This window comes from Sus scrofa, chromosome 5, assembly GCF_000003025.6.
Source record: "Sus scrofa isolate TJ Tabasco breed Duroc chromosome 5, Sscrofa11.1, whole genome shotgun sequence".
NCBI classification, from domain to species: domain Eukaryota; kingdom Metazoa; phylum Chordata; class Mammalia; order Artiodactyla; family Suidae; genus Sus; species Sus scrofa.
Window position 1 is genome coordinate 15,540,710 of NC_010447.5, and position 18,771 is coordinate 15,559,480.

Genomic DNA, 18,771 nt, shown 5'->3' on the forward strand with positions numbered 1-18,771 from the left:
ACAAATGGTTTTTGTCCCTTCCACTGCACCAGTGCCTCCTTGAAGGTCACAGTCAAGGCTAAAGTGTTCCCTTCCTGCATGTCCCCTTTCATATTAGTATTGATTCCTCATCTTGGAGGCTCCTGAGGCCACAGGCCATGCAAGCAGAGTTATGGTCAACCCCAAATCTGGCTTGAAGAAATACACTATGAAGTATTCCTTTTCATGCCTTTTTTTTTTTTTTTTTGAGAGTGGAGGAAGTATCTTGCTTGACCAAATACATCAACTTTGCTTTGGAAAAAAAAATAAGGCTCTTGTATATTATTAAACAACCTTATTACTGGAGAAACACCATATATTTATATATCTCCTTGGGCTTCAACCCTCTTGGCTTCAGAGCTTGGGCCATCTATCAGACACTCTGCTTGCTTGCCAGAGAGCTTGCTAGAGGACATCCAGAAAGTCAAAGTCCTCCATCACCAAAGCAGGTTGAGCTGCAAAGCACTCTAATTCCATCACAGTGCCAAAAGCCTATGAAAACTTTAAAAATGTCCTTGGTACCAAAATACAAAAATGAAAAAAAAACCACATAATTAAATGTTTATAAAACATAATATTGTCAGTTGCATTATACTGTCAAGTTCAACATTCAAAATATTCTAATTACATTTACAAAACTTATTAGATTTCATCTCTATGAATGTTTGCTGAGACGTCATAGCCAACTACACTTAAAAAAACAAAAACAAAAACAAAAAAACAAACAAAAAAAACCTTACTGAAGTTCCTGTTGTGGCTCAGCAGGTTAAGGACCCAATGTTGTCTCTATAAGGATGAGGGTTTGATCCCTGGTCTTGCTCAGTGGGTTAAGGATCCAGCATTGCCACAAGCTGCAGCACAGGTCGCAGATGCGGCTCCGATCTGGTGTTGCCGTGGCTGTGGTGTAGGCTGCAGCTGCAGCTCCAATTTGACCCCTAGCCTCGGAACTTCCCTATGCAGCCAGTGTGGCCTTAAAAAGAAAAGAAAAACAAACAAAATGTAGTCATAGCTGGTTAATTTCCAGGGCAGCTGGAAATTATAAAATTTCTTTATAAAAATCCTTTCAAATTATTCATAAAGCAATACATTAGTATACGAGCTTTTTTTTTAAAAAAGTCTTTTTAGGGCCACACCCTTGGCTAGGGGTTGAATCAGAGCTGTAGCTGCCAGCCTACACCACAGCCACAGCAATGTGGGATCTGAGCCACATCTGCAGCCTACACCATAGCTCACAGCAAAGCTGGATCCTTAACCCACTGAGGGAGGCCAGGGATTGAACCCACGTCCTCAATGGATACTAGATGGATTCGTTACTGCTGAGCCACAACAGGAACTCCTAGTATAAGGGCACTTTAACATGTTGGCTTATTCAGAAAACAATAAGCATGAAAGGCTAGAACTGGCCCTTCCTGGCCTCAGCTGTCCAGAGTGTGTGACCTGCATCCGGAATGCCTCTTACCTTCCTCCCCCCACCAGACATCCTTGGGATCTGTTAAGCTGTGGCTCAGAAATCCAGTCCTACTCCAGCATCATCCAAGGGTCATCTGTTTGCATCCCACATCCTCCTCTTCCTTGAAGAGTTTCAACCTGAAGCTGGAAGCAGGGATGGGTACCATTCCTAAGAAAGAGAATCACTGGATGGCGAGTCCTATGAGGACAGGGTAATTTTTATTATGGTCTGGCTGGGTGAGAGGAGAAGGAAGGGGAGGGCGGAGGCCAACTGGGAGACAAGGGAGAGGGAGGCGGGGACCGTGCTCTCAGGCTGAAGGAACTAACCAAAGCAGTGTCTTAACACACAATTGCCAGCGGTGGCCCCCTAGGCTCACACCATCTAGACTTGGAACCTCCGAGTCTCCACTTCTTCCACCTTTCTCCTCACACCTCAGAGGCGCCCTCGCCTTTGTCCCCCTACCCACCTCGCCCTCAGTCACACTGGCTCTGACACGTACTCAGTATCTCCTTTTGTTCTCATCTGAATTTTCATGCTAATCATCAGTATATCATTACTTCTGTCCATGAGTTGGGAGGTGTGGGTTTTAGCAAGGAGACGGAAAATTTTAAAAACAAACACATCTCTACTTTATTAAAAATGTACAGTTTGGGGACTCAAGGAAGAGAGTAGCGTTTCTCAAGGTTCCAGGACTACTTAGCAATGCCCAGAGTGTTTGTTTAAAAACACCAGCTGGGAACCTGTATTTGGAACAAGTTCCCATGTGATTTTTTAGCCACCCTGAAGTCTGAGAATCACTGGCTAAGGCGTGGGGTCAGGACTGGGACTGCCTGGAGCCTTCTGGCTTCTTAGGGCTCCAGGGAAGGACTTGTTTGACTTTTTACGAACAAGCTCAGCTGACTCCTCTGGGGGTTGCGGGCATTCCTTTCTTTGAGTGACTGGGGCCCTGCAAGAGTTAATAGTTACAGGTTAGGGAGTGGCTGAGTCAAGGCCCTGAGATGGGAGTGGCTGAGTCAAGGCCCTGAGATGTGCGTGCCCACCCGGCCTGCCTGAGAGCTTGCCTGGTCATCTCTGGGGGACCCGTCCAGGGCTGGGCCCAGACTGACCCAGACGTGGGACTGCTTAACACAACATTCCTGCCACATTCCAGGGGCTCTCTGCTTCTTTTTCTTGTGACTCTTCCTTTCGTTTCACATCACAGAATACTTCCTTTTCCCAACCCTTAACTCTTTTCTGCTCCTTCCTCCCCATCCACGTTGCTTCCTCTCCACCCCCATCTTGGTTCCTTCCCAGAAACCAAGTTCTAAGCCCTCTCTCTGGTCTGTTCTGTCTGCACCACGTTGCAAGTCTGTGAGAGTCTGTGCTTGCTGTCTCTGGGTGCATGATGGGAAGCACTGTGTACTCTGTGCAGAAATAGGTTCTGAGCAAGGCCGGGCAGGGCAGTTGGAGTCAAGGTTAAGATTCTCCTCCAACTGCAGACCGCGCTTGGCTTGGTGTGTGCTGGCACACAACTATCTCACCTGTCGGACAGACAGCCCAGGGGAGACACTTGGGTTTTGAGGCACGTGGTCCCGAACCACAGAGGGAAGATGAACAGCCCTTCCTCATGCGCTGAGAGGACACCCCAGTGGGCCTTTGATGCAACAGGTTGCCAAGGCCAGGCAGGCCAGGCAGGCCAGGAGATTGGGGGCAGCTGGTGCGAGGATGGTCCTAGTTATAAGACAGGCTGGTGCTGGGAACTAGACAGCATGGCCAGGGGAGCTGGTGAGGTAGGCAGGGTCACGAAGAGATGAGTGACCTGGACCCGCACAACAGGTGGACATGCAGATTCGAGGTGGGCCGGGGCAGGCAGCCAAAGAGAGGGTGCACTTTAGGAGTGGAAGCAGTGTGTCTCCAGGGGCGCGCCTGCATGGAGGCGCAGATGCAGGCAGAATTCGCAAAGAAGCAGCACAGCCACCACCCCACCCTGGGTGGCAGCAGGGAACTTTCATTAAGGAGCAGCAGACTCTCAAGCCACAGTAATGAGATAACCAGACAGTGCAGGGAGCCCCTCCACTGAAATGTCGAGGACCAGCTTGACACGCAGGGAGGGGGTGCCAAGTGGCAGGTGGATTAAGAAACAGAAGAAGCAGGGCTTGGCCTCTCCACCTGGTAGTGTGATCAACTGAATCAACTTGTACAGAGCCAGGGAAACGGGAAGAAGATTGTATTCACCTAAACTCCCCTGAAAAGGGGAAGCTGTCTTTGCTGGGAACAATATTTTGATAAGTGCTTTCGTCTGAAACTGAGATCCCAGTGGAGGCCTGGGTGTGGGTGGAACAGCTCTGTGTGCGACAGGAAAGCGTTTTTGAATTTAGGATGTTATGCAAAGAGAGAGGGCAAGAAAGGAGGCTGCTGTTTGGTGTGGTTCACTGTGAATCCCTTGCCCCATCATCCTCCCAAATTTTCAGAAAGTTACTAACATCCTGAAATGCTTGGGGTCAAGTGGAGGGTGTACCCTTGATATTTATGTGCACATGTTTCTGTGTGTGGGAGGCTCAAGGGAATTGGGGCCTGTGATTCAAAGACACTGAACAGAGGGAGAGAAGGAGCTCTGAGAGGAGAGATACCACGGTGGGGGGGCAAGACAACATCAACACACACGCACACACAGAAACTCTCCAAAACCTGAAAACCAGGTGTCTGTGTACTAGGTGCCTATAATGTTGAGGTCCAGCTGGGGCTCTCCGGCCCATTTCAGAGCAGAAGCACAGCCAAGGACCAGCCTCCTTTGAAGCTGCCATGTCACCTCATCTTCCCTAAATCCCCATCTAGAGGATGGGGCAGCGCTGGACCTTACGGCCTTGACTCTGGTTAGGTCTAGATGGGCAGGCATCAGTGTCCTTTCCCTGTCAAAGATCTTTAATGAGGACAGGGCCAGGGCCACACGAGGCAGCTGGGATTAGGAATCCAGAAAGGCTCCTTGGAAGAGCCTTGAGTTTTCAATACTGACATCTTCAAGCCACAAGAGGCAGAGTGGAAGCTTCCTAACCAGAGCAGCCCTCTTTGTTGGCTCACTGAGTCCTGCATTCCTCCCTTCAGCTACTCATCCTGAGGGCAGTTCTTGAAGGGAGTAAGGAAATGACAAGGCCAAAGACAGGCCCAGGTTAATCCTGAGATTCTTGGTGTCTCATCCCTGCACCTGGCTCTCCTTGAAGACACCCCCCAGGCCTAGGGCAACACACCCCTCTTGGAGCTCCTGCTGTGGCGCAACAGGATTGGCAGTGTCGTGGGAACACTGGGACCCGGGTTCGATCCTGGCCCAGCACCGTGGGTTAAGGATCCCTAGTTGCCACAGCTGTGGCTTAGGTCAAGACTGTGGCTCAGATCTGATCCCTGGCCCAGGAGCGCAATTCATGCGCAGCCCAGGAAACAAGTGGGAAGGAACGGCTTCTGCCGTGATCTTCTGAGATGCCACATGGAGTCCTCTGAGAGGACTAGAATAGTGTTGGCGTGGGGACCCAAGCTCGTGGCCGATGCGGCAAGTAAGCATCTCTCTGTCTGATGTGATAAATGAGGTCATTACTAACGTTTGGGAGATCTGTCGGGTGGTTGGTCACAGGAAGTGTGTATTCCAGCCCCTGCCCTTGGTGGGCAGGTCTCCCTGATCCAGATTAGCCATATGGCCTTGCACCTTACCGGGCCTTGAGGGACATCAAGCTTTTGCAGTAGGAGGAGTGCACGTCCAATGCCAACAGCCGGGGAGTATCTGGGTAGCCCCCCAGCTGGTCCCAGGACAGGTGGATGGGGGTCTTCCTTTCTACTGGGTGACTGGACGAGGCCACATCGGTTTTCCAGATGGCCTCCATCTGGTTATCCTGTTGGCTGGGGCGTGGGGGTTGAAAGTGTAAAAAGAGATGCAGAGTTAGATGCATAGAAAAGGAAAGACTGGGAAGCAACAAGCTCTTGGGGTTTTCTTTCCTTCTCAGTTATCACCACTCTCCTTGCCACCTGTCTTCCCCTTAACTCTAAGTCTCCCCCCCCACCACCCGGGGTCTCCTCTAGCTGAGGAACTACTGGAAAAGGCAGCTGAGACATGCCCTGGGGCTGCAGCCCGGAGCTGGCTACACCAGGGTGGGTGTGGGTGTAGCTCTTCTTGGCCACTCAGTATCTCTGTGAGCCTTGGGGTCACATGGTGGGAAGGGTCAGGCTTGTTTATATGGACTGACCGATGGCAGGTAGCAGACCAATGCTCAGGGCAGAAATGGTTAAGTTCTCAGCTATGGGTCCTTGGAGTGTTTCAGTTGCATACTTTGAAACATACTTGGTCAGGCTGGCCCCTGAAGCGCATGCACACACACACACACACCCCGGGACACACACACACACACCCCCTGGGACAGAGAGACAGACAGACACCCCCCCCGGGACGGACACACACACACACACACACACACACACACACACACCCTGGGCCCATGGTCAGAGCTGGCAGGGCAGTTGAGAAGATGCGTTCCTTGTAACTCACAGGCCGAGCTTTGCCTGTTTGCGCCTTCACTAAGCTGCCAGTCTCCCCAGTCTGATCAGCCCTGTTTCCTGTCTCCTTACCCACCCAGCCACCCAGCCAGCTGTCCCGGCCTCCTGCACCTACCGGGCCATGTGCAGGGGCACACATTGAAGGTGCTTTGTTGTAAAGAGCTCCCAGGGCTTGCAGGAGGAGCTGCTGAAGCGCATGTGCCGGAGCAAGGACTGTGGAGGCTTGCTTTTCTTTGACTTTGCAGAGGTGACCACAGGGGTGTGCAGGTTAATGCTCCACTCAAGCTGGAGCTAGGGGACCAGCAGAGAGGTGTCAGGGAGACAGGGATTTATCTCCTCTGGAGTGGAAGGGGGCACTGCCTGACTTGTGGCTGAGCAGAAAGGCCGAGGCCCAAGGAATCCCTCCAATTAGAGACCCCTGGGGCTCAAGGTACTGCATTTCCTAGATATTTCTTGAATTATTATTTGCTGGGATAGTTTCTGTTTTCTCCTTTGTCATGGAGAAGCTGGACTATGGGAAAAACAGCAAGGAGAAAACTAATGGAAGCCAGAGTGGCTGGAACTGTGAGAACACTCGGAGGGTTCATTTCACGGGGCCAGGCTGTGACTGGAAAGCTCTCCATGGCTTGTCACCCAGCTCCCACCCTGGCCCTGGGCAAGGAGCTGGGGGAGCCTCCATAGCTACCTAAAGAATTATTATAGGGTCCCTTTGCTTCTCAACCTCAAAACCAAATTAGAAATCAAGACACAAACAGGGGATGATCCAGACTAGGAGAAGGCAGTAGGATCCCGAGCTGCGAGGTACCTCCATGGCCAAGGCTCTTTCAAGTACCTGATGCCGGCTCTTACACTGAGTCCCTCAGGACACTGCCCACCCCAGACTTGGGCCATCGCTGCCCAGGACACAGGCGGGTGACCTCCTGGCCCAACCCTAGAGGAGAGCTCAGGAGATTCTGAGTCACTGCTGTGGGATTCTCCAGTCCCTCCAGGCCGGCAGCTACTCCCATGGACCACGGCAGCACTCGCTGCTTTTCTGGCAGCAGGGGAAAGAGTAGAGGAAACTGAAGGCAGCCCATAGAGAGTAAAAATAGGTCAAACCCAATGGACTGAGATTCAGAAAGACTTTGGACTCTCAACAGTAACACCAAAACCTAGAAGGCAATGAGTGATGCCTTCAAAACTGTGAGGGAAAATGATGCTACCTTAGACTTCCATATCCAGGCCAAGTGTTGGTTGAGCATTGAGGGTACACACTAAGTGAAGACATTTTCAGATAACCAGAGTCTTAATGATTTTTACCTGCAGGAACCCTTTGTAAGCAAGTGACTATAAGAGCTGCTCCACTAAAATAAGGGACACCTGGCATCTAGAGTTGGGGAGGAGTTCCCCTTGCGGTAGTGAACCCGACTAGTATCTCTGAGGATGTGGGTTCGATCACTGGCCTTGCTCAGTGGGTTAAGGATCCAGCGGTGCCGGGAACCATGGTGTAGGCCACAGACGCGGCTCTGATCTCACATGGCTGTGGCTGTGGCTGTGGCAGAGGCTGGCAGCTGCAATTCCGATGTGACCCCTACCCTGAGAACTTCCATATGCCACACATGCAGGCTTAAAAAGCAAAAAAGCAAGCAGGCAAGCAGGGGAGCTGTCCCCAGAGAGAAGCAAAAGGAGTCCCCAGCTCAAGGGTGAAGAGGACAGCTATTAGCAAGCCTGTAGAGCAACCAGATCTGACCAAGCAGGGCAGGGAGGTGCCAGGGGAGAACCTGGGTGCGGAGGCAGGACTGCAGGCTCCCGCCACCTCCCCTCCAGAAGAGGCTTTCTTCTCCAGCTCTTTCTGAGGGTCCCTCCCTTGCTTACTCTCTGCATTTTTCTCAGATTGGAAACCTGCCCTCCTTACACTCAGGCTGCCTCCTGTCTTGCCTCTTCCTGGGTTAGAGGCTTTATCCTGCTCTCTTATTTCCCATCTGCTCCCCACCCAAGCAGACCCCGCATCCTCACGGCTCATTCCCTGGCCCCACCCTCCTGGCCGTGCTGACCCTGAGAAGGTCGCCGGGTGGGAGACCCACCTTGGGGAACGTGGTCACCATGCTGCTCAGGCACTCCTGGCGCTTCTCCTCCAGGTCCTTCTGCTTGTTTGTCCAGGCCTGCAGCTGCACGTTTTGCAGGTGGTCAATGTTTTCTAGAAAGAGGTAGAGGTTCTGGGCCTTGTAGGCAGCCTTGGTTTCTTGCATGTCTTGGAGATGGTTGATCACGGCTTGTCTGGGAGGAGAGGGAAGTGATTTAGTGGCTGAAAGGGTCTCCTCCTGCCCCCAACTCTATTAACCAGAGATGACTCTGTGTCTGTGACCCCTGGGAGCAAGAAGAGATATGGAGTCAGCAGAAGCTGGGGAAAAAGGGAGCAGAGAAGTGGGAGGTGGTGTCCGGTGCGGGGCCTTGGGCTGGGCTGGAAACAGAAGAGAATGTGAGGCAAATGGGGGAGCATGTAGGAGGTCACGGACGGGGCAGCAGGACGAGAGGAAGAAAGGCTTAGAGGAAAAGCCCACAGAGGGAGAGCGGCGTCTAAGTGCCTGACCTCCCACACCTTCGGGGCTGCCCAAGGCCCCGCGGTCAGGTGTCCTCAGCAGGTCCCTTCCCTCAGGGGGACCTTGCCCAAGCCTGGGGTGTCTCTCCCCATCCCCCTCACTCCTCCTTTCTCATGGGGTTTTGGCTCTGCCCACACATTACAGCGGGTGTAGGTGGGTGCCAGGGAGGACCTACCGGAGGCTCTGGAAACGTCTGTGGAGGACATACTTATGGCACAGGCACCAGAGCCTGAGCGCGTTCAGCTCCATGGTGGTGGTGGTGAGCTCCAGCGCCTTGCTGCGCAGGTCGGGGGGCAGCCCCAGCGGACCCTCCTCGGTCAGGAGCTGCAGATTCCGCCTCTGGGCCTCCACGCCCAAGTGGTATACCTTCCCCTTCAGAGCTGCTGGTGACACAGGCCAAGGGGGCCGGGTCGCCTTTTGGAGGGAGGTTACCGTGACAGGAAAGGAGGCCGATTTCTTGGGCTTCAGGGGAACCTGGCAGGCCCGTGGTTTCTGGGTGAACTTGGCTGAACTCATGGTCCTCTGGGTTCCGGGGAGGGGCTGCTGGGTCTTAGCAGACCTGGGCAAGTGTGGCCTCCTGCCTTGGGGAGCAGACTGGGCCCGGCTTGGGGGAGGTGCCAAGGATGCCTCCTCCAAGTCCCTCCATCGACGGGTGGGCATGAAGATCCTCTTCTCTGCATCCTCCTCGGGCCGCTCCAGCTCCCTCCACGGGCGCCCCCGCTCCTGCAGCTGCCTTGCCACCTCCTCCACCTCCCACTGCCGCAGCTTCGCCTGGTGCTCCTGCTCCAGCAGGGTCCACCTCTCCTGCCGCTGCAGCCACATCTCCTCCTCCTTCAGCCACTGCTGCCTCCGCCGCTCCCAGCTGAGTTCCTCTTCCCAGTGCTCGGCCATGCCCTCTGAGGCCATCTTCCTAGCGCTCTCCGGGGACAGCTGCTTCTGGAAATGGGGTTGAATTTGGAGTCCTTCCTTCTCCGGGGCCGCTTCCTGGAAGAAGTCCTTCTGGTCTTTGACGTTGTGGCCGGGGCTTTCTGCCGCTGGTCTTTCCCATTTCTTAGGAGACTTGCATTCCGTGGAGGACAGCAACCCAGGCTGAAGACTTTCGGTGTTCTTGCTGCTGTACACATCTGCAACTCTGGAATATACAGTCATGGTGGAAAGCAGCTGATCTGTTGAAGGGCTGGCACCACTGCCCCAGGCCGTGGCCGTGGGACTTGGGGAGAGCGGTGAAAACTGCTCCTCCTTCTTGGGTTTCTGCTGAGTTTCCTCCGGGACTGTTTCTTTCTTTGGGGGGGTCTCTCTTTTAGCGGGGACCAGGGAGTCTGCCAAGATCTTGCCGGAGTCTGCTGCTTCACCTCTAGCCGACTGAGCCTTCTTCAGCTGGAAGTCTAAGGCATGCTTTATCAGGAGAAGGTCATGGTACCTTCCCCCTAGAATTTCTACCTGCTTTAGCAGGGCATCTCTCTTACTCTCAAGGACTTGGAGGGACTTCTGGAAGAAGAGCCTCTGGCTGCTGAGTTCCTTGGTCATCTCTATTTTCAGGTACCTGTACTTGGTCTCCAGGCTCCTGTTTTCCTTGTGCTGCAGCATCAAGGCCTTGCTGAGATTTTCTATCACAGCTGACATGTACCTGATGGCCCTGACCTCCCCCTCGTTGAACATGGTGGAGTCCAGGAGTTCCTGCAGCATGGACTTTACCTCGGAGACCTTTGTGCAGGTAGTGTGCCTGTCCTGGAGCATCTGCTCGGGGCTCAGTGGCTGAGGGCAGGATTTGGCTTTTTGTGGGCTCAGAGCCTGCCAGCCCTGCCAGAAGGTGCATTTGGACACTAGGAGAGGTGGAGAGAACAAAGGTAGTAAGCTCCCATGGATCCAAGAATTATACTGATTCTCCAGACCCTGCTTGGCCAGATTTCTAGCCAACCCTCCTATGGCTTTGGCAGTAAGAAACTGGGGCATTATATGAGGCCAGGGGAGATGCTGTCAGGGGAGATACTGTGAGAAGAGAGCTCTGATGGCCTCACAGCTTGCCCAGAGCCTACCCGTCAGCGACAGGGTCTGTCAGCCACACAGCACCTACAGGGCCCAGTGGAGTCTGGACCTATTTGCTTCAGTTCAGTTCAACCCAACACACTCCTGATCCGCCATACTTTCCTGGAGTCGAGTTATTTTTATTTTTATTTTTGTCTTTTTAAGGCCGCACCTGCAGCACCTGGAAGTTGCCAGGCTAGGGGTTGAGTCAGAGCTGCAGCTGCTGGCCTACACAGCAACAGCAACACGGGATTTGAGCTACGTCTGAGACCTACACTGCAGCTCACAGCAACGCTGGATCCTTAACCCACTGAGCAAGGCCAGGATCGAACTGGCGTCTTCATAGATTGTTACCACTGAGCCACAACAGGAACTCTCTTGTTATTTTTATAATCATGCTACTTCCCAGCCTCAGCATCTGTGTTTGGCCACTTATTGCCAACTATTCAAACTCTGGAAGCCCACCTGGCACTTAGAGTCCAGATCAGTTGGGAAGCTTTATTTCTCTTTCCTGTTACCAAAGGACTGTGTCTGTAGAGAATTTATCACACAGTCCTGCAACTGTTGACATAAAAAAAAAAAAAAAAAAAAAAAAAAAAAAAAAAAAAGACTAATGTCTTTCTCTATTTGGGGGGTCATGAACTCCTTTGAAACTTTTTTTTTTCTTTTTTTTTTTTTTTTGGCTATGGCGTGTAGCAGCTTGATGTGGCTTCTCAGTTACCAGACCAGGGACTGAACCTGGGCCACAACGGTGAAAGTGCCAAGCCCTAAGCACTAGACCACCAGGGAATTCCCTCCTTCGATACTTTGATGAAAGCAGGAAAGTACATAAACACATTCCATGCACTTTGTGTTCAAACCCCTCACAGGCTTCAGCTTCTCAGGATGGTTCATGGTCATGGCCGAATCCCCTGGGATCTACCATGTGTAGGGCTGCTGGGGTGATTATCTTGGAGAATCCATTCATTTGCCCCTTCAATGAACATCAATGGCAGAAAAAACACTGGCTAACTCTGGATGAGGAGCTAAAGGAAATACGGAAATTAAACAACACTGAAGTCGAGCCAGCATCTAACTAATATTGTCACAGAGGCCACACAGCCTGGTGATTGAGAGACTGGATTCCAGAATCAGATAACTTGGGCTTGAATTTCATCCTTACCACTTGCTTAGGCGGGTTTCCTAACTTCTCAGTGCCTCTGTTCCTGAAAAATGGAGATAACCTTAGCATCTACTGCATAGGACTTAAGTAGACTATGCATGGTTTGTATCGGGCATCGTACCAGGTAACTAGAAAGTGCTCAATAATCAATTCCTAAAAAAACGAATGAGATACAGCCTTTTCCCTCCAGGAGTTTTACAATCTTGTAAGGAAATAAATAATATGAATGACTATGTTTCAAGACATAACATGGTAAGGATCGTAGGAGACATTGTCGCCTTCTCCATCTTTCCCTGATTCCTTCCTGCATCAACTGTCGACATTGCCTGACTGGCAAGGAACCTGACCATGAGAATCAATGGTAAAGCAGCAATGTCAACAAGTGTTACCAAGCCCTGAGCACATCCTAAGCATCATGCCAGATGCCTCACACTAAGCGGAACCCCCAAAAGAGGGCAATGTTCGCCTGACTCTGCATGGGATGAAAGTGCGGCTCAGAGAGATGAAATAACTTTCCCAAAGTCACACAGCTAGAAATTGGGATCCCAACTCAGGCTTGAGTAAGATTAAGAAGCCAGAAAAACCTACGTGTGGGGCCTGGTTTTGCCACAAGCTTTCCTGGTAGTCCCTTCTCTTCTCTGTGCTTCAATGTTCTCAACTACAAAATGTGGGAGTCAGATAATCTCAGGTCCCTTCTAGTGCTGATAAGTCATATTTCAAGTTTGAGTCATATTATTCCCTGTCCACTTCTGGAGCAGCCACAATCAAGAAGGTTCTAGAAAGGCCTCTAGTTGAGTATCACCAGATTCCTTGGCTCTGCAGCCAGGTTAGAGTAAAGAAAGGGTGTTTCTCAGGCTCTAGCTAGGAACTCCACCCTTTCTGCCTTCTAGTCTTCGTTCCCTAGAACCTGCATGAAGCCGCAGCTCTAGGAGCACCAACAGGGATCTGCCTTCACATCATACCTTCCTGCAGTCCTGAGGGACAGCCCACAACTGCTCAGTGTTCAGCTTGGATCCACCACCCCAACCTCTTACCATCTTGCTAAAACTTGTTTGGAGGAGAATCAGAGACTCCCATAGACCCTGGTGTGTGACATCTTCCCCTGAGACAGCATCCATCCACCCAGCTTCCCTCCCAAGTGCTCCCCAAACCTACTTTGTGACCCCTTCTTCTGCCCTTCAATGAGAGTGGAGCAAAGGGAAATGAGAGACTCGATGCCTCCTTTGGTGGCGATAAGAGAGAGAGGTAACACTTTCTCCATCACTTCGATCCATTCATCTAGGGCTTCCTCTTCCTCCTCGCTCTTCCTGTTCTTGATCTCATAGGTCAGACTGTCACCTGGAAAGAGAGGAGGTAGAGGCTGAGAACAATCTGTCCTCGAGGGAGCCCAAACAGCCCTTATAGCACAGGGGTTACACCAGCAGGCTGTGAGGGTGAACTGGCTTCACCTCTTATTAGCAGTGTGATGTTAGGCAAGTCACTTAGTCCCGTAGGCCTTGCCAAAAAAGGGGCGGGTAAGGCTTAAATGAGATAATACAAGTGAAACAATTAATGTGAGACCTGCCACGTAGGAAATATGCAATAGACATCAAACAACATTGTTGTATGAGGGCTGGGATGCATCTGCCTTGTTACTGCTCTATTGCCATTGCCTAGTCTAATATCTGGACAATTAAATGAATTAATAGCCTTGTTTAGTTCTTGGGGGAGGTGAAGGACAAATGAACTGACAGCTCCTCGGGGGCAGGACAGAGAGTGTGTGTGTGTGGCGGGTAGGACACATCCACATTCCATCTTCCTCACAGCAGAGTGAGGTCTCTTGATGGGATAACTCTGATCTTAACCAGGGTAGCACCTGACTCCAGGGCTGTGTGCAGCTGGTGCACACTCAAAAGGCTATCCCAGTGGCTTATAGCTGGCATCAGTGCTGTTGGCCTAGTGTCCATTCAATACTTTGAATACCACCCTTGGGTTCCTCTGAAAATAACTAGGGTGCTCCATCAAAAAACTCTTACAACCAATAAACAAGTTCAGTAAAGGTGTAGGATCCAAAATCAGCATACAAAATCAGTTGCATTTCTACACACCAACAATTAAAATATCCGAAAAAGAAATAAACAATCTCTTTTACTATAGCATCAAGAACAATAAAACACTTAGAAATAAATTTAATTGGGGAGTCAAAGAATCTCCACAGTAAAAACCAGAAGACATTAATGAAAGAAATTAAGAAGTCACACATAAGTTGAAAGACAACTCATGTTCATGGATCAGAGTAATTAATACCTTTTTTTTTTTTTTTTTTTTGCTTTTTACAGTCGCACCTATGGCATGTGAAGGTTCCCAGGCTAGGGGTCTAATCTGAGCTTCAGCTGCCAGTCTACGCCACAGCCACAGCAATGCCAGATCCGAGCTGTGTCTGCGACCTACACCACAGCTCACGGCAACGCCAGATCCTTGACCCACTGAGTAAGGCCAGGGATCAAACCTGCAACCTAATGGTTCCTAGTGGGATTCATCTCCACTGCGCCACAACAGGAACTCTGGGAGTAATTAATATTGTTAAAATGTCCATATTCCCCAAAGCCATCTATAGATTCAATGCAATCCCTATCAAAATTCCAATGGCATTTCCATAGAACTAGGAAAAACAATCCTAAAATTTGTATACAGCCATAAAAGCCCCCAAATAGCCAAGGCATTCTTGAGAAATAAAAACAGGAGTTCCCGTCGTGGCGCAGTGGTTAACGAATCCGACTAGGAACCATGAGGTTGCGGGTTCGGTCCCTGCCCTTGCTCAGTGGGTTAACGATCCGGTGTTGCCGTGAGCTGTGGTGTAGGTTGCAGACACGGCTTGGATCCCGCATTGCTGTGGCTCTGGCACAGGCTGGTGGCTACAGCTCCGATTCGACCCCTAGCCTGGGAACCTCCATATGCCGTGGGAGCGGCCCAAGAAATAGCAACAACAACAACAACAACAACAACAACAACAAAAAGAAAGACAAAAAAAAAAAAAGAAATAAAAACAAAGCTGGAGGCATCACACTACCTGATTTTTTAAAACTATATTACAAAGCCACGGTAAGCAAAACAGTATGGTACTGGCATAAAAACAGACACATAGACAACTGGAACAGAATCAAGAGTCCAGAAATAAACCCATGAATATATAGTCAGCTAACGTTTGAGAGGGGAGCCAAGAACACTCAGTGGGGAAAAGACAGGCTCTTCAGTAAGTGCTATCAATAAACCTTCACATTCACATGCAAAAAAAATGAAATTGGACCACTGTCTTTTACTACTCACAAAAATTAACTTGAAATGAATTAAAGACTTAAATACAACCCTGAAGCCATAAAACTCTTAAAAGAAAATATAGGGGAAAAGTTTCTTGATATTGGTCTTGGCAATGATTTTTTTTTCAGATTTGTCACCAAAAGCAAATGCAACAAAAGCAAAATACATCAAACTAGAAAGTTTCTGCACAGTAAAGAAATCGTCAACAAAATGAAAAGGTTCAACCTGTAGAATGGAAGAAAATATCTGCAAATTATATCTAATAAAGGATTAATATCCAAAATACAGAAGGAACCCATATAACTCGATAGCAAAAAAACAAATAATCCAATTAAAAAGGGAATAGACATTTTTCTAAAGAAGATATACAAATGGCCAACAGGCACATGAAAAGGTGTTCAACATTACTAATTAGGGAAACGCAAATCAAAGTCACAATGAGATATTACCTCATATCTGTTAGGATGGCTATTACGAAAAAGGTAAGAAATAACAAACATTGGTAAGGACATGGAGGAAAGGGGACCTTTGTGCACTGTTGGTGGGACTGTAAATTGGTATAACCATTTTACAAAACAGTATGGAGGTTCCTCAAAAAAATTAAAATAAAATTACCATATAACCCAGCAATCCCACTGCTGGGTATATATCCACAGGAAACAAAATCACTATCTCAAAGAGATATGTGCATGCCTATGTCCTCTGAGGCATTATTCACAAGACTCAAGCCATGGAAACAATCTAAACATCAGTTGATGGATGGATGGATGGATGGATGAAGACAATGTGGTCTATATAGTGAAATATAGATAGTCTCCAACTTACGGTGGTTCAATTTATGGTTTTTTGACTTTACAATGGTGGAAAAGTAATATGCATTCAGTAGAAATTATACTTTGAATTGTGAATTTTGATCTCTTCCTGGGCTATGCTATGTGGTATGATACTCTTACAATACCAGGCAGTAGAAGCAAGCGGCAGCTCCAAGTCAGCCACATGATCACAGAGGTAAGCCACAAATACACGTGCAACCATCTGTATGTACACAGTCATTCTATTTTTCACTTTCAGGACAGTCTTCAATAAATTACATGAGATATTCAACACCTTATTATAAAATAGGCTTGGTTTAGATGATTTCGCCCAACTGAAGGCTAATGTAAATGTTCTGAACACATATAAGGTAAGCTAGGCTGAGTTGTGATGTTTGGTACATTCAGTTTATTAAATGCATTTTCAATTTATGACATTTTCAACTTAGGATGGATTTATCAGGGCATAACCCCATCATAAGCCAAGGAAGACCTATATTATTAAGTCATAACAAAGAAGGAAATCCTCCCATTTATAACAACATGGATGCTAAGTGAAGTAAGTCAGACAGAGAAAGGCAAACACTATATGATTTCACTTATACATAGAATCTAAAAAAAGTTGAACTCCTAGAAGCAGAGAGAAAATTGGTGGTTATCAGAGGCTGGGAGGTGGGGGAAATGGAGAGATGTTGGTCAAAGGGTACAAATTTTCAATTCTAAGATGAATAAGGTCTGAGGGTCTAATGTACAGTGTGGTGACTCTCGTTAACAATTCTGTATTATATACCAGCAGACCCTGTTGTACTGTGCTTTGCCTTATTGTGTTTTGTTTTATTGCTTTTTACAGAATTGCATTTTTTTAATAACTTGAAGGTGTGTGGAAACCCTGCATTGTCAGATGATGGTGAGCATTTTTAAGCAATTAGGTATGTTTAAATTAAGGTATGTATATTGTTTTCTGAGCCATAATGCTATTGCACACTTAATAGACAACAGCATAGTGTAAACACAACCTGTGTATGTGCCAGGAAAGCAAAAAAATTCATATGCTCACTTTATTGTGATAGTCATTTTATTGTGCTGGTCTGGAATCGAACCTGTGATATCTCCAAGGTATGCTGGTATTTAAAATAGAAGAGATCTTACATGTTCTTACCACACATACACAAAAGGGTAATTATGTGAGGTGATAAGATGCGTTAACTAATCTTATTTTTAGAATCATTCTACAATATACATATATACCAAATCAACACACCACATACTTTAAATTTACACAATGTGATCTGTCAACTATGTCTCAATAAAGCTGGAAAAATGAAAAATAAAATAGCTAGTGTGAGTTTGCATTTTGTTTCTATCTTGCTAAAAAATGAGATGTAGGAGTTCCCGTTGTGGCGCAGTGGTTAACGAATCCGACTAGGAACCATGAGGTTGCGGGTTCGGTCCCTGGCCTCGCTCAGTGGGTTAAGGATCGGGCGTTGCCGTGAGCTGTGGTGTAGGTCGCAGACGCAGCTCAGATCCTGCGTTGCTATGGCTCTGGCGTAGGCTGGTGGCTACAGCTCCGATTTGACCCCTAGCCTGGGAATCTCCATATGCTGCGGGAGCGGCCCAAGAAATAGCAAAAAGACCAAAAAAAAAAAAAAAAAAAAAAAAGAGATGTAATAATGAACATGTAACTTAGGCTTCATCACATATGCGCCTAATGTCACAATTTATTATGTTCTGGACAATGACACATGTGCCCCTCTGGGAAATAGAGGTGATATACTGTTACATGAGTGGGCAAATGTTTCTCTGGAGAGGCACTAAGATGTGTCTTTTGCTCCCTCTGCACCTACCAGCCTACACCCTTCCCCCAGTGAATGCTGACCTAGGGCAGAGAAAGGAAGAGGCTGAATGAGCTGGGACCGGCATCCTGGAGGGAAGGCACTTGCTCTCAGGACTGCACCCAGCCTGGACACTCACCCCAGTCACCCAGCCAGCGGAGAATTTCATACAAGTGCTTCTCTTTAGTCTCAGCATCTTTGGAGAAGGAGGTAATTTTCTCCAGCAAGATCAATCTGTTCCTGCCCTTTTGCTCTGTTTGGTGAGATTTTGCCTTTTTTTGGAAATCATATCCTAATTCTTCCTGGAAGCGGTTGATGACACAGTTGACATTGTCCAAGATGTCTGAGAGCTGGGAAGAAATGTCCTATATGGGAGGCAGCAGATTGTAGTGTTTAGGGATGTGAATTCTGGTGCCAGATGCCTTGTTCTAGCGGTGTGATCTTAGACAAGACAGTTAACCTCTTGGGGACAGTTAACTTCTTATTATCCTTACAATAAGGGATCCTTATAGTACCTATGTCACAGGGTTTTTGTAAAGATTAAATGAATCATTATTTGTAAAACACTTAGGACTTGCTTGGCACACAAAATAAGTGTTAGTTCTTATCACTGTCATTTTGATTCAGGAAGGGAGAGAACGCTAACAATCCATTTCTTTAGGACTTCAGAGTTTGCTAGGGATTTCTGGACATCCCTCCTCATGAGGATCCAGAAGTAGCAGACTAGAAAAATGAGATCCCAAGAAACCGTTGGGATCAGAGGCTTCTATTAAAAAATTTAATAATAAATAAAAGCACCAGAGGCTCCTGTGCAGGGAAATTCGAATCTTTGGCCATTTCCCTGTAAGCTTCTAGGGCTTAGCCTGGGTCACCCTGACAGGGCGCCAAAAATAGACCCCAAATCATGAACTCTGGGCCTCTCCTCCTGCCCAGGAAGGAGCCACCGCTCTTGTGTTTCAGGGCCATCCTAAGTTTTCCCTGTGGGGTGTCCCCTCCTGGGCCCATCTTTGCCTCAGGAGGTGGGGGTGGGGGTTGATTCCAGCTCACCCTCCAGAGACCAAGACTAGGAGGTAGATATTTT

General features: G+C 48.6%; 1 protein-coding gene across 1 annotated transcript in view; it reads right to left on the reverse strand.

Moving 5' to 3' along the window:
• Positions 1,292-18,771, reverse strand: part of FAM186B (family with sequence similarity 186 member B) — a 28,658-nt gene continuing 11,178 nt past the window's right edge. The window contains exons 4-10 of the mRNA XM_021091213.1: positions 17,830-18,055; positions 12,905-13,087; positions 8,738-10,385; positions 8,047-8,239; positions 6,099-6,274; positions 5,147-5,332; positions 1,292-1,611 (exon numbers count right to left, since the gene is read on the reverse strand). Of these exons, the coding sequence (XP_020946872.1) occupies positions 1,548-1,611; positions 5,147-5,332; positions 6,099-6,274; positions 8,047-8,239; positions 8,738-10,385; positions 12,905-13,087; positions 17,830-18,055 (2,676 nt within the window). The 3' untranslated portion in view covers positions 1,292-1,547. The remainder of the gene's footprint in view (positions 1,612-5,146; positions 5,333-6,098; positions 6,275-8,046; positions 8,240-8,737; positions 10,386-12,904; positions 13,088-17,829; positions 18,056-18,771) is intronic.